The sequence below is a fragment of the Phaethon aethereus genome (genome assembly GCF_964289735.1).
Source record: "Phaethon aethereus genome assembly, chromosome: 17".
Taxonomy (NCBI): domain Eukaryota; kingdom Metazoa; phylum Chordata; class Aves; order Phaethontiformes; family Phaethontidae; genus Phaethon; species Phaethon aethereus.
This window is the reverse complement of record NC_138593.1, coordinates 14642980-14667635: the sequence shown is the minus strand read 5'-3', so window position 1 is coordinate 14667635 and position 24656 is coordinate 14642980. Positions and strand designations below refer to the sequence as shown.

The 24656-nt window shown below is 50.7% G+C and overlaps 1 protein-coding gene across 7 annotated transcripts in view; it reads right to left on the bottom strand.

Annotated features, from left to right (window-relative positions):
* Nucleotides 1-4762: 4762 nt before the first annotated feature.
* The window catches only part of NF2 (NF2, moesin-ezrin-radixin like (MERLIN) tumor suppressor), a gene marked incomplete at both ends in the record, with an annotated part of 39677 nt that continues 19783 nt past the window's right edge, over nucleotides 4763-24656 (bottom strand). For 4 of the 7 annotated variants that reach the window (XM_082007469.1, XM_082007470.1, XM_082007471.1 and 1 more), the window contains 11 exons: nucleotides 4763-4798; nucleotides 6581-6740; nucleotides 8534-8664; nucleotides 13806-13908; nucleotides 15290-15507; nucleotides 15892-16014; nucleotides 19145-19258; nucleotides 20782-20856; nucleotides 22922-23056; nucleotides 23367-23442; nucleotides 24151-24233. In XM_082007469.1, coding sequence (XP_081863595.1) covers nucleotides 4763-4798; nucleotides 6581-6740; nucleotides 8534-8664; nucleotides 13806-13908; nucleotides 15290-15507; nucleotides 15892-16014; nucleotides 19145-19258; nucleotides 20782-20856; nucleotides 22922-23056; nucleotides 23367-23442; nucleotides 24151-24233 — 1254 coding nt within the window. Of the gene's footprint in view, nucleotides 4799-6499; nucleotides 6741-8533; nucleotides 8665-13802; nucleotides 13909-15289; nucleotides 15508-15891; nucleotides 16015-19144; nucleotides 19259-20781; nucleotides 20857-22921; nucleotides 23057-23366; nucleotides 23443-24150; nucleotides 24234-24656 lie in introns of those variants that run through there. The other 3 variants (XM_082007472.1, XM_082007468.1, XM_082007474.1) reach the window with 3 other exon arrangements.

The window sequence follows — 24656 nt, the reverse complement described above, 5'->3', positions numbered from 1 at the left end:
AGAGTGATTAAGAGCGAGTTACATTCTCGTCAGTGGGGGGGCGGGAATTGATTTACAAGCAGTATTATGATAATCTCCTTCCTGCAGGAGGGAGGGTGGGCTCCACAATGCACTAGTAGAGTCATCAAAGAAAATTTAGAGAGAGAGAGAGTGTGCAATTAAGCAGCCAGAGCTCAAATGAATCAAGATATGGGAAAGGGAAGAGTCCCGCTCCCTGCGTGCCTATGCTGGGGTTCCGCTGAGCTCTGCTTTTACCCAGGGCTGCTGGACTGATTTGATTTAAGAAAAACAAACAAACAAAAGCAACCCAATAAGTCCCTTACAGTCAAACACGTTTTGGAGCAGCTAACCCAATAACTGCAGGCACATAACTTCTGCTGGTAGGGCAAACCGAATAGAGAGAAACCCCTCGGGCTCACGGCGAGCCCACGGGAGACAGTGCCCTCCCCACGCACTGGAGACGGGGCACGGGCAGGAGAAGGGGGCTGCAAATCACATCAGCCTCCCCCCATCCTCCCAAGGAAGGCGGAGAGGTTTAAAACGTCTCCATTCCTTGCCGGTTTCTTGTTTCTCCTGCAGCCTGGCCAGGCTGGAGGAGAGGGTGACCCACGCCACCCCCAGCAGCACCGGCCTCACCCCACCCGATGCCGGGGACATCTTCCCGCTGCTGGGAGGCAGATCTACTGTCCCTGCTAAATCAGCACCCGGCGCTGCATACAGTAAACCCTCTTTATTCCCCTCCCTGCTCGCCTGAACGTCCTTCTCCATCCCTGCCCATTTCCCAGTGCCCACCGGCCAGCTGGACCTTTCAATTCCCACGTTTACTTTTGAAACCAAAACCTTCCTGTTTTTCCCTCCCCATCCCCTTTTCCAGCCCCCACCTCGCCGTTTCTCTCTTACTCCCACGCTGCCATTTATTCTCTTCTATGCACAACTTCTCCCCCGGCCTCCAGTGCTTTGATGAGCGCGTTTAAAAGAGAGAAGATGACGCTCCATTTGAAGGAAACGCTTTTCAAAGGCTGCCACAAAAATAGCTGATAAGCCTGACGTTTCCTAGTTTCCTTTCACTCCTTGTAAACAAGGAAAGGAGGCTGCCGTGTCCCAGTTTAGCTGCCAGGGAGTTTCACTTCCCAGCTCCAAGGAGAAGCGGGGCAGAAAGAAAATGAACCTAGGAGGGACACGGCCTCGCACACACGGGGATGCGTGGGCAAGACCCACGTGGGATTCACCTCCATCTCCTCCTGCACCGGGAAAACGTGCATCTAGAGGTGTCCAGAGCTGCTCTGCTCACCAGGTATCTCCCGGCTCTCGCCTGCATCCCAGCCGCGTGCCAGGCAGGGCGAGGAGCCAGCATCTCGCTCCTCTTTCCTCTCTTCCCTCGCAGCTCCCGAGGGGACGGGAAACGCCAGTGCTGCTCCTCCCGGGAAGTCCCTCGCTGGTCGCGTGCCCGCTCTGCAGCAGGCAGCCCTCTCCTCTCCTCCTGGGAGCGGATTATACAGTGATGCCACAGCAATGCTGCAGCTCTGCAGGAGACTAAAGAGCACCTCATCCGTGTCCGGGCTGTCGCAGGACCCACAGGAAAGGATGGGCCCACCTGTGTGTAGCTGAGCCTGCTCCGTGCCACCCAGGCTCCTGCCCTTCCCAGAGCAGAAGTATTTCTTTTGCTGGTCCCCTCCCTCCGCCGGATGAAGCTCCAGAGGCACAATAACATCCTCCGTCCCCAAACTGGCCATGGTTCTCCATCTTCCCAGCAAACCAGTGGAACAAAGCAGACCCATTTCATGCAGGGGAGTCTGCCGGTCCCAGAAGGGGAGAGGCAAGGACAGGAGTCCCCAGGAGATGACAGAGACCCCACAAGATTTGTTGAAGTCCTCGAGGGACACGGTTCAGCGATCCCCAGCAAGACGCTAGCCAGGCACAGCTGGAAAGCAGGCAGACAGAAGGTGTCCGCCCCAGCACAGCCTCCTGAAAACCTCCAGCCTGTCCAGATGATTAAGTAGCCTCATGACCTTTGGTGGTGGCACAGCAGCTTCGCACCTGCATCACGAGGGACTCAGATGGCAGTGCCCATCGCTAACTCACCAGTGTCCTCACACTGCTGTAGAGGACAGACCACAGCCTTCATCTTGAAGGTGAGAGGAGTGAAGACAAGCCTGCAGAAGTCCACTGCAGGCCCCTCCGTGCTTGGCAGCCAGGAGCTGCTCATTGCCTAAACCCGAATGAGAAGATGTTGGGCCAGGAACAGTCATGTTCTACCATGGATGCAGCAACACAAGAAAGCCCCGACTAGTCTACAGGTGATAAATAAGCAGATTTGAAGTAGCTTATCTAAACCCCAAATGCCTCAAGGATAGGGAAAAAATCCTGCATTACCCAAGTTGAGGGAAATGCTGCACCGCAACCAGGAGAGGAGCAGTCGACTGCCATCAGCAACAGCTCACCCCACCACCGGCGTCTGCACCAGTCCCTGCAGGCACCAAGAGCGCCCGAGCCCCAGAGAAATGCTGCATCCAAGAAAAAGCTGAGAGTCCCGCGAGAGCCTGGCAGGGAAAGGCCAAGCCTGCCTGTTGAAGGACCAGAGCTCTGCTCAAGGACAAAGCCGCTTGTCTGGGAACAGGCGTGGAGATTTGCTCCTTGCCTGGATACTTCAAAGGGCTTAAATCCCAGTAAATAAGCATGACTGTGCAAGAAGAAAGCAACCGGAGTGAACGTCCCAATGGTGTTTTAGAGCAGCAGCCTGGCCTGGGAGCCTTTCTACATGGGAGGATGCGAGGAAGAAGTGGGTTTTTTCACCTTGTACCACAGCCTCAGCGGCAAACACTCCCGAAGCCAAGCCAGCTGGAGTTGGCAGCGCCAGCCCGCGGCAGAGCATGCTACGGAGAAGGGAAATCAGTTTCCAGATGAGGTACTTGTGCTGTGCCCACAGAGCCCATAAAGAAGGATTAGCATGTTAACCACGTAATTAAACATGAAAAACTTAGCAGGCGTCTTCAAAGGCAGGCAACAAAACCCAGAGGTCACACCACAGCACTTGCTGTGCCTCTGGTTTAATTACGGGGGCTCCTCCCAGGGACCGAATCTCTCCCAGCTGCTGGATTAGTCTTTTCACAAATTGCCAGGGCTTCATTTCACCTCCTCGTGCTGCGGCCACAAGTAGATTTCGCCCCAATTTCACCTGCCACTGAGTTCCTCAAGCCAGTAGGACAGCACAGCAGGTTTCAACCACGGCCAGCCTGCCCCAGAGAGACATACAACACCTCCCCTAAGGTGGGCCAGGCCTGCAGTTGCCCCTTGTTTTAAGCATTTCCTTGGGGAAGAGACTAAGAATGAGAGCAGCCTGTCTTGGGAATACCCGCAGCCCCTGGAGAGCAGCTGGCAGCAGCCAGCCAGCACAAAACCCTGACTTGCATGATTTACAGCACTGCCTGCAGCCCTGAAAGGGCTGGTCCATTCAAAAACGGCACAAACCTGCGCTCATCGCTTCTGGGCACCAAGCCAGGGAGAAGTCTGCACCTACAGCATCCTCCTGCCTTCGCTATAGCGCTCTAGAGGTGCTGAGAAATTGCTCCACGGTCGGCTGTCCGTGCCCGCCACGCAGGCAGGGCTGTGCAAGCCCTCGCAGTAACTTGTAGCAAAAGCCTTTTCCAAAAGGCGCTTGCCCCTGGGTTTCACGAGCGCTGCTACCGCAGCAGCCCTACTGCTTCTTCCCTTAGCGCTACCTACTCAAAACTCGCACGCTCAGGGGGTTGAGCAAGAACCACAGTCGAGGAAAGAGCAAAAAAGCTTCCCCAAAATCATCCTCCCGAAGGAGGGAGTCGATGCTCTGTACACACACAGCCTGTGGACCGAGGGCAAACCCTCAGAGGAAACAGGCTCTGGAAAGAAGAGACGTGGCGTTAACAGAGCAGGAGTCACCGGCGCGCCGAAAGAGGCAGGGGACAGGCAGAGGCATCGCAGGCAGGAAGGAGAGCAGCTCTGACAGCCCATGTCCCCAGGTGCGATGGCGACCATCAGCGCTACCTCCAGCTCAGTCTCCCTGCACCATCCTCAGCGCAGCCTTGCCCAAGAGCTCTGCAGCCACCGGCTGTCCTCAACCCCCCGCTTTACGTTCCTGTGATACATCTCAAACAGGCAGACCCTGGTAACGTGTCCACGTGCTGCTCTGCTCCAAGACAGAGGTGTGCATTTTTAACCTGTTAGACAGTTTTGGCAGCAAAGAATTGATGGGGTCGGTTTGTTTGTTGTTTGTTTGGTTGTTTTTTTTTTAATTCTGAATTTCTTTCTGCAGCAAACAAGGGGGAAGGTCCCGGTTTACTTCATTAAAGAAATCTTCAAAGGCCACCCTGCACCTCCAATAGATTCCCAGCCACTGGCACCGCAGCAAAAATAGGCATGTTTAATTATTTAAGCATCTATGCCTGCACCCCCCACTGATGTTGCCAACTCAACTTCTGCCAAGAAAGACGCTTCCCAGCACGGAGGATCAGGTGCAAAAATGAGTGCTGAGAGACCATGAACGCTACCAAGGGAGCGAGAGCCGGGCAGGGCGGCTACCTGCGACATGCTGCACGGGTCCACCGCGGGGACGGGCGGTGTCTCACCGGCACCGCGCCCCAGCGTGTAAGGAGCGTTGCAGGGGTGGCAGCAACGGGAGCTGGCTAGAGCGGTGCATATCGCAGGCAAGCTCATGCACGGGTTAGTATTACAGCCAGTGATCCCATCACCCCACGCAGAGTACCTTGGAATAACCTACTTTGAAGTCTCAAATGCAGATAGGTCTTCTGCCCTGGGCTTGAGGCTAAACCAGCAAAATAAAACGAACAACAAAAAAAATCCTCTGTGATAAGAGTAATGTCAGGTCATTTGTGCAATCTGTGCAGTTTGCCTGGAGCACTGAAGTGATCAGCGACTTCCAGGTGGGGCACAGGGTTTGTATTATTTAAGTGTTGCTAAACTGCTATCCCATTTCCAGAGTCTTGCCTTTTCCTTTCCATCAACAACTGCAAAGACAAAAGCCCTCCTGGTGGCACAAACAAAAGCAGACTGTAATTTTATTTGAATGTGTTCCACAAATAGACTATTATTTAAAAACCTTTGCTCCTCCGGCTGAGATGCAGGAGCCGGGCAGCCTCGGTCCCCTCCTGAAGGGAGGGGACAGGACAAGACTCCAGGTTCAAAGGAACGAAGACTGACCACACAGTCCCAATTACGGCGCTGAGCCCTGCCAGACGTCGAAATGCTTGCCCAGCCACCTTCTTTAAGTGAGACAAATGGGACCATCAGCTCCCTATGAACTCATTTCTGTCAGAAGTGAAAATTTAGCATTTTCTGTTTAAACCGAGGACTCTAAACAGGGAGACAAAACCTACCGGGACCAGAAATGTCTTCAGACTCTACAATGACAAAAAAGTCTGTGAAGATTTTTGTATTCTCCACTCTGGTGGGACAGAACCCGAACAGCTCAGGGCTAGCACAGAGAAACCAGGAAGTGAGACCTGTTAGATTCATTCTCCTGCCCCAATTCAGTGATCATAAACTCCCAGCCATGAAAGTCGGCATGAGCTGGTACTTTCAAATCCTTCCAGATGTAACTCTCAGCAGAGAGTAGTATAGAGAGAAGGATTTGTTTTTAAAACCTGAAGCTGTTACCACAACCTGCAGCCCATGCCAACATAGATTTCTGAATCCTTCGCAAGGACAGCTGCTAGCAGAAAGCCACCTGGGTAAAAGCTTTGCAGGGTAAAAACCTTTGCAGGTGCGTGGGGCTGACCACGACATCCCACCGTACTCGTTATGGCCCCAAGCTCCTTGTTACACTGAGCCCAGCTGGGAGAACAACTGAGCTACTAAGCAAAAGCAAAAGGACTGGATGTAAAAATAAAGAATGGGCTTTGCTGTGACCTTCCAGGTGTGACTCCTGGGCTAGCACACCCAGCCATCCCAACTTTTTGGCTAAGTTATTCATCTCAACTGCATTTCTAGAGGCAGGTGGTTCCAGGGTCCACAGCACAGGGAGCAGACACCTCCCAGAAACCCTGCTAGCGAAAGATTTTGCTGTTAGTATTTGAAGCTGCACTACAGGTTACTCGAGAACAGATTGAGAGAGAGGATGAGGTTTTTGGCTTTTTCTACTTGAAAGCCCATAAGTCAGGAGTATTTTTGCCCTTATTATTCACCAGCCAAGCTCAAGGCTGCTTCCTTGCAATGCCTGTAGGGAATGGTTTCTATAGACAGGTAAGGCTTCTCCTGTTCCCGGGGTCACTAGGGTAGCAGAACCCTTCTAACAGCATCTCTGAACAGCTTTTGTTAAGGTTCAGCAAGACATTCAAACCTCCAGACCTTTGTGTCCCTTCCCACAGCGCTGAAAAGACAAGGGTCGGTTGTGGCAAAAATAAACCAGGAGCCACCCAAAGCTGAAATTCTCTGCACCCTGGTTCAAAGCCAAGCAGCCGGGGAAGAAAGCCTAGATCAAACAATTTTATTATAACAACTTGTGCAAAAGCTAAACCAAACGGAAGGGTTATTTTGTTGTTTTTAAAGGATTTCATCAGGCGAGATACAAACTGGAGCCCTCCGATACCTTTTTAATAGTGTTGTGCTTGCTGTTGCCTCGGCTGGCATTCTCGTTGTGCAATATATCCAGAGCTGTCTCCCTCTCCTTTAGCTTCAGTGCCTCGATTTCTGTCTTCAGCTCGTTCAGCTGCTCCTGCAGGTGCTTGCTTTTCTCCATGTACTCTACCCTAGCACACACAAAAAAGCCCTGGGTTAGTACTGGCCAGCTGCACGTGGTTGACATGATACCACAGCAGCCGATAACAGAATTATAACAGAAAAACCTTATCTTGATCATTTCTAGTGCATGGAACTGACATTAGTTTACAGCACACAGTAAACCACTCCGAGCAATGATTTGTTCCTTATTAAAAAGAGAACCCAAAGAGCTGACCCAAGAACAAAACTGTAAGTTATGTTACTATAAAAAATATAAAGCCAAGCAAGAGCTGCTGGATGATATTTGTAAATCTTCCCATTTCCCTGTGAAGCTGCACCATGACATAGGTTAATATTACGCAGTTTCCGTCTACAAGATAGTGGTTTAAGCAGCACTGCTCTACTGCACTGCTCCCCCTCTCAAACCCAGCTCACAAACTCAAAGGCACGAATCCTTCCAGGAAGGAAGGACCCTGATGTACCGACTTCTCATGTTTTAGAGGGATTTAGCTTGTAAATCGTGTGGGAGCAAGCTCTGCCCCCAAAATATCAGGTATCTTTTAGACACACAGAATCCCTGGAAGAGAGAAAAGTGTCCCCAAAAAAGAAAGAAAAAAACAATCCAAAACCCCAGCCATTCTCAGGACCTGGCCCTAACTGCCTTCCACGATGAAGCATTGACTGGAGAAAAAAAAAAAAAATCACACCATGCCCACCTTGTACTTGTGATTAAACACCAAGACCCAGGTCAAAGTACCAGCAGTACCAGAGCCTTTTCAGAGTGCCAAAATCTGCAAGCGGGGCTTATCTCAGCACCCAAGGAAGGAGAACAGTCCCGGAGAAGTCAGTGAAAGCATGCTATTGCTTTCGGCATTTGGCAGAAGCTCTTCCTGCTTTCGGAGAGTAGGATGACCTAGTTAGCAACCTGGGTACAGAACCAGGAATTATCCTGTTATTTTCGGCTTCTATCTTTTTCTTTCTGGCTTTAGGAAAAGGTTTTAACCTCTGTCCCTAGCATAGTGGTCTGTTATTTCATACACGGGAGAGGGTACCGAGCAGAGGGCAAAATAAACCACCCTCTGGGATCCAGGGCCATTTCGTTCCAGCCCCAGGAAGTTTTGGCCGGAGCGCTATGGCAGAGCCCTTCTAGCTTTGATCTACTACCCAGTCAATGAACAAAGCACATTATTGCTACAGAGATTAAAATCTGATCTGCTTTGATTTCTGCTAAATTTGTAATTTTGAAGGCTACACTTACACCCTCAGGAAAACACAAGATCAAAGCTCATAATCACATCCAAACTTGCTTGCGCACACTTTTTATATATAAACATGACACAGATTCCAAGAAAAAGTGGTTAAAGCCCTAAGGTGGGACCTTAGCACAGACTCCAGCTATCTTTACATTCCCTGGACCCGCTGCAAATGCACCAGCGCCAGCCTGCAATAGTTGAGTGCACCAGCAGTCAGGCTGCTGCTAACTCTTTCTGCCAACACGGACAATTCAAGCCTAAACAAAAGCCAGGTTAACCAAACGGAGAGGAACCGACTGGTGCAGGGCTCAGCGCACTTAAACTCGCCTTTAAGCAGGCAGCAGGGATGCGTCTGTGGCACCCAGAGGAACGGTCAGCCAGCAGCTACATCACACTCTGGGCAGAGCTACTGGTGACCTGGTAAATGCGAATTCCCAAAAGACTTCTCCCCCTTTCACCTCACGTCGCTGCTGGAAGGGAAAAGTCATGTTCAGCCCTGCTGCAATTCCTCCTGCTGCAACCGAGGCGCAAACCCCAGCCCTGGCCCGGGCTGGATGCGTGCCACATACTTCTCTTTCTCGATTTCCATCGAAAGGCGCTTCATGTCCGTATCCTTGAAGTCAAAAGACAAGCTCTCGCTGATGAGGTTGAAGCTTGGCAGGTCGGTAGGCAGTGCTGTCGTACTTGAGTTCATGGATTGCTAAAAGGAAGGAGTACAAATGAATCACTTCTGGCCACACACAAGTGTCCCTACAGCAAACGTTCTGTAACACAGAGGTAAAATCAGAGCAACACCTTAGCACGCAGGACAAGGTGCTACTTACTAAGGTCCCGATCTGTTACTCACACGGGTAACAGCACACTCTTCTTGGAGTTGGGGGTATTCGACCTTGCAGAGGCACTGAACTGGAAGATCTCATCACTTGTGTGGGGAGAGGGAAGGGGCACGTGTATTCCTGATGCAACACAGCCCACAACCCCAATTGTCTGAACCAGCCTCAACCTTTTTGGAGAGCAGATTACGAGGCTCTTTTTCAGACGGTGATCTTTTAAGACGGAAGATGGCAAGCGCTCCAAGGCGCTGCAGAAACCGAGCAGCAAACAAGCCCAGCGTCCCAAGCACCTGATCAGCCTGAAGAGCCTCTTGCTCCATTCCCAGTTCGCTCTTCAATTCAGAGCTATTGCTGCTCTGGGACCCCACTCTTTGTGGTAGTAAAGAGGAGACAAAACACCACCTGCCTTCAGAATCTATTGACAAAACTTTGTAAAATCTAGGCTTTATCACTGCTGTGCCACTTAAAACAATGCCGGACAGAAGCTGCCTCTTGGGAGACATCTGGCAGCTATTTAACATTAAATCAAATTTAAAAAGTGCAAGTTGTGAACCGGGGCAACATCAGACGCTGTGTGACAGCAGAGTCCCGCACTCCACTGCTCCCCACAGCATGAGCAAAGAACAACATAACCCCGAGGGTTAACTTGGGATACAATTTCAGTAAGGTCCACGGAGATGTACCAATACATTTTTATCTTCGCAGTAATCTGCAGTTCCAAGTGTTTAGGAACCACTGCTAGATTCAGTTGGAAACGCAGAGATAAGCAGGGAATCACTCAAATCACACCTGAGCAAGGGTTTGGGACTGTCTTCCTCCTGCAAGATGCTGTGATATCCCCTGCTGACACACACTGCCAGGCCCTCAGATTGTATCTTTCCCTAAAAAAATGACCCTTCTCTCAGCCAAAAATTCTGCCACACCTCTAATAAATGGGCTCATTACCAGTAGAGGAAAAGCATCCTGACTCAAATCATCGCTCTGCTCTTGCAATACGTTAGATGAGGCAGCAAGCAGCGGCACACGTCAAGGATGGCACAGCGGCTTCAGGCGGCAGGCTGCGCGCGTGGGTCTGAGTCAGAACTGCTGCCAGCGTGCTTAGCCCTCATTTTGGATAGGAGAAATCCAGCCCAGCATCCAAAAGGTCACCCACCTCCCTGCTAGATGCTCCTTGCTTTAAGGGATTCCTGAAATGAAAACAAAGTGCCCAAACCAGCCTGGACTGGGGGATGGCAGCAGCAAAAGCTGGTGGGATGGTTCTAGGGTACCTACCCCAACGAACGAGATCTTGAGCTTTAACTGGTTATTTCTTTCCCTCGTTTCTTCTGTTTGGGATACTCCAGGGATTGTTTGCAGCTAGCTCTGCTTCAATAAGAACCGCTAGCGCCAGGGTGGTGACAGATTTACTCTGCACAATAACCTGCCTCTTCCCTCACCACCAGCCTGGAATTCACAAACAGCCAGGGCTCGTCCCCCACTCGCTCGTCGGCTGGACAAACCTGAGAGGGACGACATTTCATTTACCCTGCAGAGGTAAAGCTGGAACGCAAACACCTCGTATAAGCATAAACAAGGCGGCACCCGAAACCGCATTGCTTGGCCTGGCTAGAGCATTACAGCTAAGTTAGACTCACATGACAAGGAAACCAAATTTCTTACTTCCCTCTGCTAGTGCAAGAACAGTCACATTAATTCTGGAGCAGGCGCTGAAAGGGACAGCTGAGTACCTAATTCCAGTCTCGAAGGAAAGGGGACAGGTCTGCCAAAGCACTTAACTGATTTAAATACTTGCATCACATTGACATTCAAGTCCCTTCCCTGTAAGGCACGCAGGGGTTCGCAAAGCCCCTCCCACGCGAGGTTCTACGATCTCTGCTGTGCAAGGATCATCAGAACCAGCCTGCTGGCCTTCAAACAACCTTTAGCAATTTTTTTCAGCACAAGCTTCTTGTGTTAAAAAAAACCCCACAAACCAAACAACAGCAGTAACAGTTGAGCAGGAATTTCAGTTGCTGCAATCATTAAGTCCAGATGCCAATTTGTCAGGGTTACTACAGCCACTTCCTCGCCTGTCTTCAGCGCTGCTCTTTCATGAAGCGATGAAAAAAAATGATGGAGAGGTCAGAGAGCAGCAGCAGTGAGGAAGAGTAAGAAAAGAGCAAAGACAGAGCATGCTGAGGGCTTTCAAAGGCACAGGCTTAGTATCTGGAGCAAAGCACTTCCCTGCCATTTGCAGTAATCCTGGGCACGTCTTGCAGAAGGTGCAGAGATTTTTAATCCAGGGGACACGGGGTGTCACTGGGACATGGGGTGATAAAGGGGACACAGACTTTTTTCCCCCCACTTACGTGCTTCCTCACCCGGAACAAGCTGCATAATCCTGTTGCTGCATTAAAGCAATTTCCTGCGGTTCGCAGAGGCAAGCACCACGCTGACAGTGGTCATCCCTCTGGAGCACAGAGCGGGCGAGACAGGCGATACCAAGGAAGCAGAGAGCACGTCATGTCATGAGGCTTTCCCCGCAGGGAGAGCTCCTCCTGTTGCTGCCTCGGCCTTTAGTCGAGAATTTGGGCAAGCCCAAGACAGCTACTTCAAGAGGATCAGAGAAGAGATGACTGCTTTTAGTGTCGCCACAAGTGGTACCTGAAGGGCAATGAAGGAGGCAAAGAGCCGTTGCCAAGCCAGTAAAGAATGAATTGTTCTCCCAGCCCTGACGGCCTGAGACTCAGATTCACATCGTTCTTCTCATGCATCACCTACCAGTCCCATCACAAAAGCAGCTTGGGCTTCAAGGACTAAAAAGACACTGAAACAAGCTTTAAAGAACCAGGACGTGAGACTGGAAAGTTACCAAAAAAATAAAATTAACTGTATCTTGCCTTTTCTGCAACACGTCCATCCACTCTCCCCTTCCTCTCCTGCTCTTGCTCCCCCAGAGGGAAGTCCTGCCTATCTCTCAGTGCCGGGGGAAGACACAGCACAAGTCCTGGGACCACAGACAAGAACAAGCTCAGCTTACGCCCTCATTAAGAATGAGAGGAGCTGGAATCCTGCACCATTTGGCAAAGCTGCCATTCACCTGAGGGACACGAGCCTCCCAACAGCAGCTTTCAAAACTGCTTCATCCCTCAGGCCACCCTGGGCTCGTTCCCTCCCTTGGGCTGCGCTTGCCGGGGAGGAAGGCTCACACGAATCCAGCTCTTTGAAGTGGCGCGCAGGAACAGGATCTCGGCACATCTCACTTGTCTGCCCGCAAACGTGCAGGCAGCAGAGCGATGAGAGAGGCCACAGGGGAAGGGAGAAGCAAGGCAGGCCTAACAGGGGATGGAAGAGCCCAGCAAGGTGGGCCTGGATATGGGCACAACGGTCACACTGGCATCCTCCTGACCTTGGAAAACAACAGCCGTCGAGTCCGTGCGATGTGACGTTCCTCCCAGGGCTACAAGAAGGGCAGGAGGAGCGGCAGCTGCGTGAGGGGACCCTGCCACCTAACTGGGGAGGAAAAAAGCATGTCCCCTTCCCTCCTGGCATCCGCAGGCACGTGAGGAAGGCCAAAGCACTTTAGGGAAGGGAGAGGACGCAGCACCACGTGTCCGGATGAGGCAGTTCTGCATGGATTGCCTCCAGGCAGATGCAGCCGGAGGGGTGGAGCCAAGCTCCGCGCAATCCTACAACATTCCCACTAAGGAGGCTTCAACTCCGCAGGCAGGAACGCAGCCACGCGGCTGCTCACCAGCGCAGGCACAGGGATTCATGCAGAAGGGCTCGCTAGCTGGGGTTCTGCCCATTTGACTGAGGGTGGACACAGCAATGCGAGGGAACGCGGACGCATAAAAATTGCCCAAACATCAACACTGACGCAGCAGAGCTTCAGTGAGGACACTCCACCCTGTGCGTAAGTTAGACTAGAATTAAAGAACTGGTGGATCCCAGAAACCTAGCGCTTGTAAAACAAGGAGCCCTCCAAAGCTGTTCTATAAAGCACTGAGGTAGCTAGCACTTGACTGAGTGTCTCAGGGCTCATAGCACCTGACTGTTTTCCATCACTGCCATTTTTAAAGGCTTCTGAACATTTTTGCGGGGAACTTCCAAGAATCAGGATGAAAAGTTACTTCATCTCAAGCCCTCTTCAAAAGTTTGCAGAGGAGTGGGGAAGGAGCCTGCAGGTACAAATTAAAACTTCAGTGCTAGATAGGTCTGTAACTCCCACGTACGTCTGTTGAGTCTATCCTGAAGCTGTTGAGCTCTTCACCCCTCAGGACAGCCAGGCAGCCGAACCGGCAGGCGCGGCAGGTGTGAGCTGCGGGCAGGGGAGCACTTGATGGGTTTTGCAGGCCCTGAAGCACGATTAGAGAAGTTGAGGAAAAGAACTGCCAGACAGATCGGAACAATGGTCATTCAGTCTGGCGTTTCAGTCCCCAGCAGCAACCGGGACCAGATGCTTCAGAGGAAGGTGTGAAATCCTCTTAATGGGCAATTATGGAATAATCTCCCTTCAAGGAAGTTTTTTTCCAGCACATAGATGCACAGTGACCAGTTTATGCCCAAAGAATGAATTTACAGGTTGCAAACAATGTTTATCCTACCTAACAAGGACATCCTCCATTTCTAAGCATCTAACCCTATTTTAAAGGCTGTTGCTGAGCTCGTACACTCCACACGGGCTAGCAAAGCACAGCTCTGACACATTTGTTAAACTGGTTTAAAATTTGCTGCCTCTGATTTCACCAGCAGCTCACTTGCTCTTGTAGCATGAGGCAGGATTGGTGGGGTGTGGGGGGGAAAAAAAAAAAAAAAAAAGAGAGCAAAGTCATCTTCTGCTGGATGAGGTGCCTGGATGAAAAGGGCAAGGGCTGCTGAGGGTTTCTGAACAGCTGCTAAGCAATGCGATGAGACAGCTCACACCCCTCCGCCAACGGGATGGAGAGACGAGACTCCTCCAGGCTACAGAGGAGGGCACATTTAGGGGCTGGGAACTGGGAACTACAACACAGATTGCTCTTACTGTGTAGGACGACTTGCTGGTGATCTCCAAAAGCTTCTGCTTTGCTCTCCGCTCAGACTCGCGAGCCTCCTGAAGGTCTTGCTTTAGCTGATCAGCCTCCTTCGCCCTACAAAGAAAAATAGCAAATGGCAAACATCAGATTGAAGTTGAGAGGAATGAGAAGATGGAGAAGCAGGATTACAGTGTAGGTGTGGAACAGATTGAGATTTGTCCCGCAAAAAGCCCTAAACTAAGAAATCATCTGAGCAAGGGAAATGCCAGAACCATTGATAGGTGGGACATTTTAATTAGCCCAAAAATCAAGCCATAGAAGGGCAGCTCTGACACGGGCTCTGCGTGAGCATCAACGAGCAAGGCTAAGGGCGGGACAAGCGTGCCAAGATGCCAGAATGGGGAGAACAATTTCAGAAGTTAAGCTTGGACTTACACCAGGAGAGGCAGTTTTCTGATAAGTAAGCCTCTACTAACGATTACTTACTGCATTCAAAAAGGAAAAAGCACCCAAGGTTGCAAAGCTTTGCCTACTCGCGGGGTCTAACAATTCTAGAACTAGTATTTACCCTTGAGGCTCAAGGGCCCCGCACAAGGAGGAAGCTAAGGAGGGAAGGACACTTTCTCTGCCGGACTGAAATTTGAGTGGAGACTTCGCAAGATAGAGACCAAGGCAAGAAGAGATAGACAAGGGCAGCGTTCGTCCAAGCAGAAGGGCTGACACCGAGCAAGCTCTCACAGGGAAAGGAGTAATCAGTTGGAAGGAAACAAGAATGATCTTTTACTTGCTCACTACCAAATGCACTGTGGGACCTGGGCTCTGGTGTCAAGAGGATGGAAACACCAGTTTTAACAAGAAGCAAGGACTGCAGGAGCTAAGGGAACCTCAGGGCTAACCTGAAACAGAGACCTCACAACTGGTAAGGAGAACTAAAACAACTGAGAGGTAAATAAAGGAATAAAGAGAGAATAGGGAATGTAGACCTACCATCCAGAAATAAATAAAACAAACCAAGCGTTATTGATGTTGTCAAGTACTTTGGGGAATGCAGTGGGTGTTTGCAGAGATCACCCAAAAGTAGAGCTGACTTCTGCTGCTGCTGCCAGGGCGTGAGAGGCGTGGAAGGCAGAGTGCCAGGGACCATGGCACCTTCTCCCTCACCAGCTGACGGCCCCCTTCCCTGCTGCTTTCACCACAGTATCTCTCCCAAAGAAAGCTTCAGAGAAGGGTGTCCAGCTCCCATCCAGGGAAAGATCAGGGCCACCACTACCAGTACCATGTCCCACTCAGGGACAGCCCAGCTGTGGCAAACAGCGAGATGGAGAAAGAACCCAGCTGAGCCCTGGGGCCATTTGCAGTTGTACCTGCACGGGAGGCCAAGGGCTCACGGCAAACCGCTGGATGGACTAACTCAAGGCATGAGCCACCATTTCAGCTAAGTCAGAAGGGGGTTGGAAAGCAAAGCAGAAGCAGCTGCAAGGTTGTACCCTCTGACCTCCTCTCCGACTCCTCCGCCATTTTCAGCGCCAACATCTCTGCTTCTAGCACCTTCTGTTCCATCAGCCGCTTCTCTTCCTCTGTCCGGATGGCCGTGGCTTTGATTCGCTGCATCTCCTGTTCAGCCTCGGCTGCTTTCTGAGCCAGGAGCTTGGCCTCCTCCTCCGTGATCTGAGCCTTCTCAGCCAGCAAGTCTGCTGTCTCTTCAGACCTCATCTGAGAATTAAGGCACATCAAGCCATCAGGCACACTGAATGTCTCCCTGAATGTGCTTGCAACCCCCGGAGCCGGGCCCTGGACTGCTCACTCCGCACGGCCACCATGGCCCGTAGAGTCCCTCCCTTCCATCAAAGCCTGCAGCCTTCTGCAGCCAAGACCTAGATGTGCCCAGGCGCCAACCCAAATCATCCTCCTTTGTGCTCCTGCCACAGCAGGTTAGCAGGATGAAATGAACTCCATCCAGCCTCCTGATCACCGTCCACCAGCAGCAGTTTGAGAATAGCCATAGGACAGTCACAGTGTGCCTCCTAAAACGCTTCAGCGGTGTAAAGAGTGAGGAACAGCTGCAGTGCCTCGGGAAACAAGCTCCCAGAGACCTACCAGAGCTTCGTTGGCCATTGTTGCCTCTTCCTTTAACTGCATCAATCTTCTCTCCAGCTCATCCCTTGTCCTCTCAGCCTCTTCTCTCATTTGCTTCTCTCGGGCCAGGCGCTGCCGTTCCATCTAGGAAAAAGGGGTCAGGGAAAGTGAGGAGACACACACATTAGAAAGGCTTTCTGTAGGATGAGGAAGGGTCACTACGTGGGGGTTAGAGCACAGGATTGCACTGCTGCCTCCTCTCTGCTTATCAACACGGGGAACTTCACTAAATGGGGGTGACCTGATGTGCTCTGCTCCCCTGAAGACAGCCGTTCCTCAGACAATCCCCTATCCTCTGATCAGGCTGTTACCCACAGCGCTGCCCCACAAGCTGCCTGCAGGTGATGATGTCCCCAGACAGCACCCTCCTACGTTGACTCTCAGGGCAGACTCAGACAAGTGGGGTCCCAAGAGCTTCAGCTACGCCTAGAGTTTCTTATGGCATGTTGAACTGACGACAAGACTGGGCTTAAGGGCAGCCTGAGGGCATCTTCAAACTATCAAATATAGACACACTGCAAGGCAGGAGCTTGAAGGACATGGATAGCTGCTACTTCTGATCAGACATCTAACCCAGCATGCTGGAAACATCACTTCCACTCATTTATAGGGAAGGTCACAAAGAGCATGACCACTGCTACCAATTCCTAACTACAATAAACTCTCTCCCTCCAGCTCAGTCTGAAATGCTTCTCTTGGAAGGGAAGATGCAAGCTACGCTGAGACAACCCCCCAGAATCCTGCCACCTCTCCCCAGAAGATGCTGAGAGTGTTGTGCAGACAGACTGTGCCTGACAACTGCCTCTCTGCTAGCCAAGCGCCCAAAGAGAGCCATCGGGCTAATTAACACACCAAGTTTAAGCACTCCAGTACGACAGAGATGGGTGCATTATAAATACCCACGCTACAGCAAGGGCTCGCAGCATTGCACAGGCCACCTGCTGGGATTAATAAGGGAAATAAGTGCGACAAGACACATTTCTCCACTCTTTGGACACCAACTGCGTTCTCAAAGCGGGACGCCCACTGCTCTAGCAGCTCTGCTTCCTTCTATTAAAGGTTCCCCTCATTAATTATCATTATGATCTGCATCCCACTCAGGACTTCCATTAACAAGAATTCCCTATATAAAAGGACTATCTGGAACCAGTTAACAACCGTGGATCCTGGGGCGGGAGGAGAGAGCAAGTGAGACCGTATGGTGGCCAGCTCTGGAGAGGGCAGCCAAGCCAGGCCTAACCTTTCACGTAGAGCACAAGTGCTCTGGATTTGAGAGCTTATGCGAAGCCATAAGCTTCTGCTCACTGCCAGTGCCCTCACCTCTCTCAGCAGCCCAGCTAAGCCCTGGATCTCAGGTCTTGCTGGTGTTAACTAAATGCATCAAAAACTCACAAGATTGTGAAACCTAGAATCATAGAATCATTAAGGTTGGAAGACCACCAAGTCCAACTATCAGCCCAGTACCACCATGCCCACTAAACCATGTCCCAAAGTGCCATGTCCACACATTTTCTGAACACCTCCAGTGATGGTGACTCCACCACCTCCCTGGGAAGCCTGTTCCAATGTTTGACCACTCTCTCTGTAAAGAAATTTTTCCTAATATCCAGTCCTGGTGCAACTTGAGGCCATTTCCTCTTGTTCTATTGCTTGTTACTTGGGAGAAGAGACCAACACCCATCTCACCACAACCCCCTTTCAGGTAGTTGTAGGGAGCAAGAAGGTCTCCCCTCAGCCTCCTCTTCTCCAGACTGAACACCCCCGGTTTCCCTCAGCCGCTCCTTGTACGACTTGTTCTCCAGACCCCTCACCAACTTCGTTGCCCTTCTCTGGACACACTCTAGCACTTCAATGTCCTTCTTGTAGTGAGGGCCCCAAAACCAAACACAGGATTCGAGGTGTGGCCTCACCAGTACGGGGGCACGATCCCTGCCCTTCTCCTGCTGGCCACACTATTTCTGATACAGGCCAGGACACTGTTGGCCTTCTTGGCCACCTGGGCACAGTGCTGGCTCATGTTCAGCTGGCTGTCAGCCAGCACCTCCAGGTCCTTTTCTACCAGGCAGCTCTCCAGCCACTCCACCCCAAGCCTGTAGTATTGCATGGGGTTGTTGTGACAAATGCAGGACCTGGCACTTGTCCGTAAAGCCACCAGCACCTGGACACCATGCTGCTCCTTCCAAGGAGGACCTTTCGCTCCACTAATGCCAACTCCTTACTGACCAGAGGAATCCACATGGGAAGCAAGAAGCCCCTCTTCCCCAGAGGAGCTGGCCTGGTTACCCTTGTAGTTACTTGTGTCCTGTCCTCTCCTGCCACCCCAGAAGCTAAAGGAAGGAGAGCTGCTTCAGAAGGAGCCTGCAAGACAAGCCACATCACATCTCCAGGTCAGCTGAGCGCCTCAACCCCAACTCCAACACCATGTGGGCACCTCTGTGGACATGCTCGAATCCATTAACTTAGCAGTCCCTTGAGCATAAGGCTCTCCTGGGTGCAAGCAAGTGCTTTGGTTTCTTCTGCTGCTATCTAGCGGCTTTATTGCGAACGGGCCATTTATATTCTAAGCACCAGTACTCAGATTAGCTGTGTAGGTTTCAGTGAGTAGAAAAGGTCTACGAGCAGAAAACAATGATTCATACAATCCAATTTGCTGATATATGCTCATCGGCTACACACTGCTGCCTCCGAAGAGCCATTTTCACCGCCTGGGCTGACCTGCAGCAGATAAAGGAGGCCAGCACCAAATTAGCATGCAGGCTGCACGCCCCGAAATGTTGGCGTGCATTCCATCACCATGTAATTAGAAAAAGAGGCAAAGAACTACGGCAGAGCACAGCTCCCCCTCACAGCCCCTGCTTTAATTACAAGCAACTAGCCCAACACATCTTTCCAGCTACGGAGCCCAGGCATAAAACGAGGCGGGGAAGATGCACACCCACTTGTAGGACACCCAGAGCAGCTCTTCTCTCCCACCCTCCTGGTTTTGTTCCCGAGTGCGGGGGCTGGACTTGGGCTGCCAGGCTGCCATCAACCTGCAGAGCCAACTTGAGAATGACTGTCGAGGTGAGAACAGGCTACTAAAAAGAGATGTTCAGCTGGACCATCCCTCAAAGCTGCTCCGTGCGCTTGATGTCATTCCGGAGACTGTTCCTTCCCAAGTTCATTTGCATTTCTGATTTTGGCTCACAGTCTAGTTATACGAGATGTGTCTCACCTGCTTCCTGGCTTTCTCCTCCCTGGCCTGTGCCTTCATCTGCTGGACCTCCAACGAGTCTGCCTTTCTCCTCCTCATGAAGAGGTCATGGTTTCCAATACACAGCTGAAGAATCTATTCCCATCAAGGGTGAAGAGCGGAGAGAAACAGCTGTACACATGATGACGATGAGGTAGTTTGTATTTTCAACACAGAAAAATACTAGAACTGCTTTGGTTTGGTGATTGTAAGCACTTCCACGCACTGATCTCAAACCCTACGAGCTCTCATACCCATAAGAGGGGCAGGGAGCCAAGGCCAAGGCACAGCCAAGGCCCATTACCAAACGTCAGCTCCTGGGCTACTAGCTCTTTGCAGAGACCAATTTTCTATTTTCTGTGCATCCAGCACAGCATGGTTCTGGCAAGTTTTATACCAACCCTAAAAAGGCATTAGGCCAAATAACAAAACAAAGATTTCCACAGCTTCGACCAGTTCCCTGTTCTTACTGCCCCCTTTTCCTAATTTTTAGGTTCAAGACGAATTTGCACCTTCTCCCAACTGCATGTCTAAAGCATTGAGATTTAAGGAAAAAAAAAAAAAGAAGAAAAACCACTTTCCACCTTGGACAAACAGAAGGCTTATCAAAAACTTCCTTGGACATCTTCAGATACCTTTCCAGATGGGTTTGAGAGCACCAACGTGGTTTCCTCTGGTACTCAAGGAGGACAAGGAAGGTGACAATACTAGAGGAGGGTTAGCAAAGCAGTGGGTACACAGAAGAGGGAAAGCTCTTTTCAGCAATAAAAGCAGGTCTCTAAACTCAGATTTTTTTCTAAAGGACCGATTCACATGCCCGTCTTCCATTTCACACGTGATGAATGACTTCTCTGGAGTCAGAGGAGCTACAGCACTATGAATCTGACGAGTGCAGTGAATGAGACCTTTGTTGGGAAGCCCTGCTTCCCTACGTGAAGTACAGGGCGGCCTATAACCAGGACAGCAAGGTTCCCCTCCCTCTAAAGATGGAAAAAATATCCCCCTCTGCAGGTCCCTCGTGTGACTTAACACGGTGCACAGCTACTAGAGAACCTGGACCAAAGCTCCTCCAGATACCGCACCCAGAACACTAGCTAAAGCTGGTCTCTAACGTGGAGGCTGAACAGAACAGCTCAACGTAGTCCCCTCCATCCTTGTACAAGGATGATCCTCACAGGGGATCAGCCTAGGAAAAAGCCTGGACTGCGGCTCTGATAACGGTGCATCCCAAAACAGGGAGATCTACGTCACAGGGCAGAACAGAACAGAACTGCAGGAGAAGAAAGGGGGTCTGGAGCAAAGATGGGGATGATGAGAAAGTTTTACTTACTAAGTGCTTCCACCATGCAGGTCAGCTGTAACCCGAGAGCTCAGAAAGGGAGCAGAAAAACAGGAGAGGGGGAAGAGGTTCTGTGAAGGAGCTTGACTTGAGCTTCCCCCTTCTCTTCTAGAGGCTATGGCCGAGTAGGAACTGCTATACCAAATGACATCTACAGTCCAGCCAGGCCAGCACGCTCCCTCCGACTGCTCAAAGGAAAAGCCCCAAAAGAACATTGTCTCGTACTGCGGGCAGAAACTACTGCCACAGGCAATAAAAATTACTCTGTCTGTAGACTTACCAGCTTATTCACACGCAGCTTTGATGAATTGAATTTAAAAACATCAATCTTTTTGTCCAATGGCTTAATCGTAAACTGAAAAGGAAAAAATAAGGAGGGAGAGAGTTATCAGAGAGCAGCGCATTTAATAAAAACACAGCTATAAAAGCCTTACTGAAAGCTTTGGCTCAGAGGAGGTCAGCAGTGTCAGACAAACAAGGCTGAGAGCTGTCCCCGTGGCTTTTAGCCAAGCAAGAGAACTAGTATCAAAAGCAACCGAGGAGACAAGCATTCCTCCGGTCAGAAAAACGCGAGTGCCACACAGAAGCAATGAGAGTGCTGTCCACCTACAGACTGCGATGCCCGACAGCCTGTGTCCTCTGCAGAGCACCCTGCAGAGGCCAGAGACAGCTCAGCACCTCCCGAGGAAAGGCAAGATGCTGCTCTCCTGGCAGCTGTAGAGAGCAGAGAAGGTACAGCAGAAACTCCCAAGACTTCTGAAGGGAGGAAGAACCAGCTCCGCTGCCCAATGGATGGGCAGGAGGCTTGCATTACGACCACAGAAACAGAAGCTGCTACCCTTCCCGCTGACACCTCTACTCGCAAGGGCTCCCCAAAGGGATTTTTCCATGCATTTTGTTCTCCAGAAGTCAGCCGTGTCACAAGACTGCTCTGCAATTCAAAATATTATTCCCTCACTCTAACTTGTATTTACACTCCACGCGCCAAGCGAACAGCCCTCTCCGAAGAGCTTTCCCACAGCGGGTCTCTCCAGGGGATGTAGGTGACATCGCCAGACTCAAAAGTTTCGGTAATACAGACCCTGGATAGACAGAAGACTCTGAACTAACAAAAGGAGACCTGAAGAGATGGAGCGCGCCACAACACTGCATTTTTCAGAAGGCATGCATATATTCCATCACTCCCCCACACGCTACGAAAATAACCGGCTGAAGAGACAGCGCTCGAGCAGGCAGTCTGTGTCCATTAAAGTAGGTCTATTTGTCAATACATTGTACTGCCTGAAAAGGGCTCAGCCGAACGCGCCCGGGCAGTGTTTTGTTTTGTCAGTTTAAGAGCCAATCTTTTAAGATTTTCACACAGGCAGACGTGCATGAATGTCCCTGGACTTGGGCTCCAGCAGAACCCACACCAGTCACTGAAAGCAACAGCAGAAGTACGCCAGGAGAGGAATTTCAGTTCCACATAAACAGTCAATCTTTGTTACGATGGATTAAACCCCTCTGTTGTGTCGACATAGCTGTTGTAGCCAGCTATTAAGCCTGTTTACTATCACATCAGGTCTACTTGTGGTTTTGCAGAGTTGTGAAGCTCTTTATTTTTAAGGAGTGAAACAAGTGAAGAGAACTCCAGCACAGCCTTACTAAATATAAAACTTCACAAGACATGCAACAAATGCAGCTGATGAGAAACCTTTAGCTTTTACTCTGATCAATACCATGGATAGATTAGGAAACAATTTTTAATTAAGAAGTTAATTTTCTTCCTTACCATGAAGGCAGCTGGTTTCCTTTGAGCAGCTCGCTCAGACTGAAAATTGAGCAGATCAGTTTCCCCTCCACAGCCAATTTCACTGCTATTCTCAACTAGGTTTGGTGGCCAATGATTCAGAAGATCCATATTTATGCTCTGGATTTAATAAATATCTCTCCAATTACTCAACTTCCTAAAAAGATTCCAGCTGTTATGCCAAGCCCGGCAGCCTGAAAACTCAAGATGATGTAATGATATGGCAAGAGCTCTTCTTGCCAGGAATACGTCTCACTGTATTTCATAATACAGTATACATCCACAGTAATATATACTGTAATACCTACAGTAAAGCAGAGATCTCAACTTCTGAACTTTGATATTAGGGCTAAGCACATCAACAGCAATTTTGGTTTTGAAAAAAGTTATGTAGCGGATTTGAACATACCCTAGAACCAAACAGAATGAATAGCTCCCAGCTGACCTCTCGTACGCCCACTCCTGGAAGGCTTCAGAAAGTCCTGGAATTAAGGTTTCAGCTGGAAAAGCTGAGCTACCCTTAGCTAAGCTGGTGATAGCAAGCGCAGCAGACAGAGGAGCTAAGAGAAATCATCTTAAATTGCAGTTGTGTCCTTACTGCTCTCAGGGAAGAGGGGAGATGTATCCATACCTCTTTATCGCTGTATGAGATATTCCGGATCTCGTTCCATGGAAAGGAGATTTTAGGGGTCAACCTATTGTCTGGGTCATAAATGTGAAGACCCAAGGCGTCAACTCCAAGGAGCAGTTCAGTGCCCTTTTTATTCTACGGGAGGAAAGAAAAGAGCAGAAAACCCTTTTACTGCACTCGGAGGGTCTGACACGAGCCAGCCATTCTTAGCTTCATCAACCAGCCCTGCGCCATGACCCACCAGCACCGCATATTAAAAGAGCTTCTGCCTCCCTGGCAGCTAGCCGCAAAGCACGCCGCAGCAGGGGCCCTCGCCAACGCACCGCAGCCATCTCCCAGGTCTGCTGGCTCTCCAAAAGCTCCACTCATCCAATCTCACAGCAACAGAAACAACTAACACAAGAGCTATGCCAGCAAGAAAACATGACCCACAACCTGCACTCACCCTAATCGCAAAATAGTTCACTCCATACATCTCCAAGTCCTGAGCTATCTTCAAATACTCCATTTCAGCTTCATCTCTGTCAGACAAAAAAAGGCCAGTGTGACGACGTTTGGCAGGATCAGAGAGAGGGGGATGGCTGCTCTTTCTGATCCTAAGCACTCACAAGGCTTTAAAGCCTGGACTGTCTCTGTCGCTCAGGTCAAGCCTGTCTTTGCTGTCAGGATCAATAAAGTCCAACAGCAAATCCCACTCCGCAGCTTGCCAGCATCTTAAGGGCTGCTGACGCCTGCCCAGCGAGAGGCAGCACTTCAAGCCTTGCTTTGTCCATCTCCCAGTCCCTTAAGCACAAATAGGAAATCCCTGGCTGGGAGAGCCCCGTTTCAGATCCACCTGACTTTAGGCTTATCACCTAACAAGGAGCATTTTACCACCCGAGGCAGCGACACACCTCATCAGCCTGAATCCCCATTTCTTTTCCTGGCCCAAAAAGCACCCTGACCCCCTAGGCAGGCAGGGCTGCCTGCCTCCCTGCCCCTCTGCAGGAGGTCCCTTAGTGAGCATCAGTCCTGAATCCTCTCGAGGACGCCGTCAGTGACCAGGGGACAGCAGGGCACCCGCAGAGCCATCAAAGAAAACCCTTTGCGCTCTGTGAGCCTGCTATGGAGGTGCGCTGGGATTAACCCTGCTGTCAGCAGAGCTCATCCACCGGCCCAAGCTCCCCAAACCCTGATGGCTCTTCAGGTGAGGGGACTGAGCCTGACCCTCCACTGCAGCACACACTCACCTTGCTCTGCCTCGGTGCTCTGCATACCAGGCTGTTATCCTTTCCTCCCACATCTCTGGAGTCATCTGGTACAGGTTTATTACCTGAGATACGTGGGGAGACAGAGACCAGGTCACACTGCTGCTCTTGTCGCAGTCTCCTTAAGCCAGCAAGCAAAGCAGAAACACCCAAGCCCCAAACAACCCCTCCCCAGCACCACGTCCGACTCAAAGACAGGCGACTCGCAGCAGGGCACGCTCCGCCCCGCACCCTGCGATCGCTCAACACGCCCGAGCACGCGGCACACGCAAACTGTCGCCAGGTCGTCGCGAGGGGATGCAGGCAGCATGAAACGGTGAAACGAAAGAAAACATTTGCTTCAAGTTTTATTAAAATATGTCAGAAAAAGACTGAATTCTCCTCCCTCAATACATCTGCTTTGGATCATTTGCCCCGGTAAGGAAGCCCAAGGGATGGGAAGCAGGGTGCACCCTGCAGGCAGTCCCACAGAGACCTTCTCTGCAAAG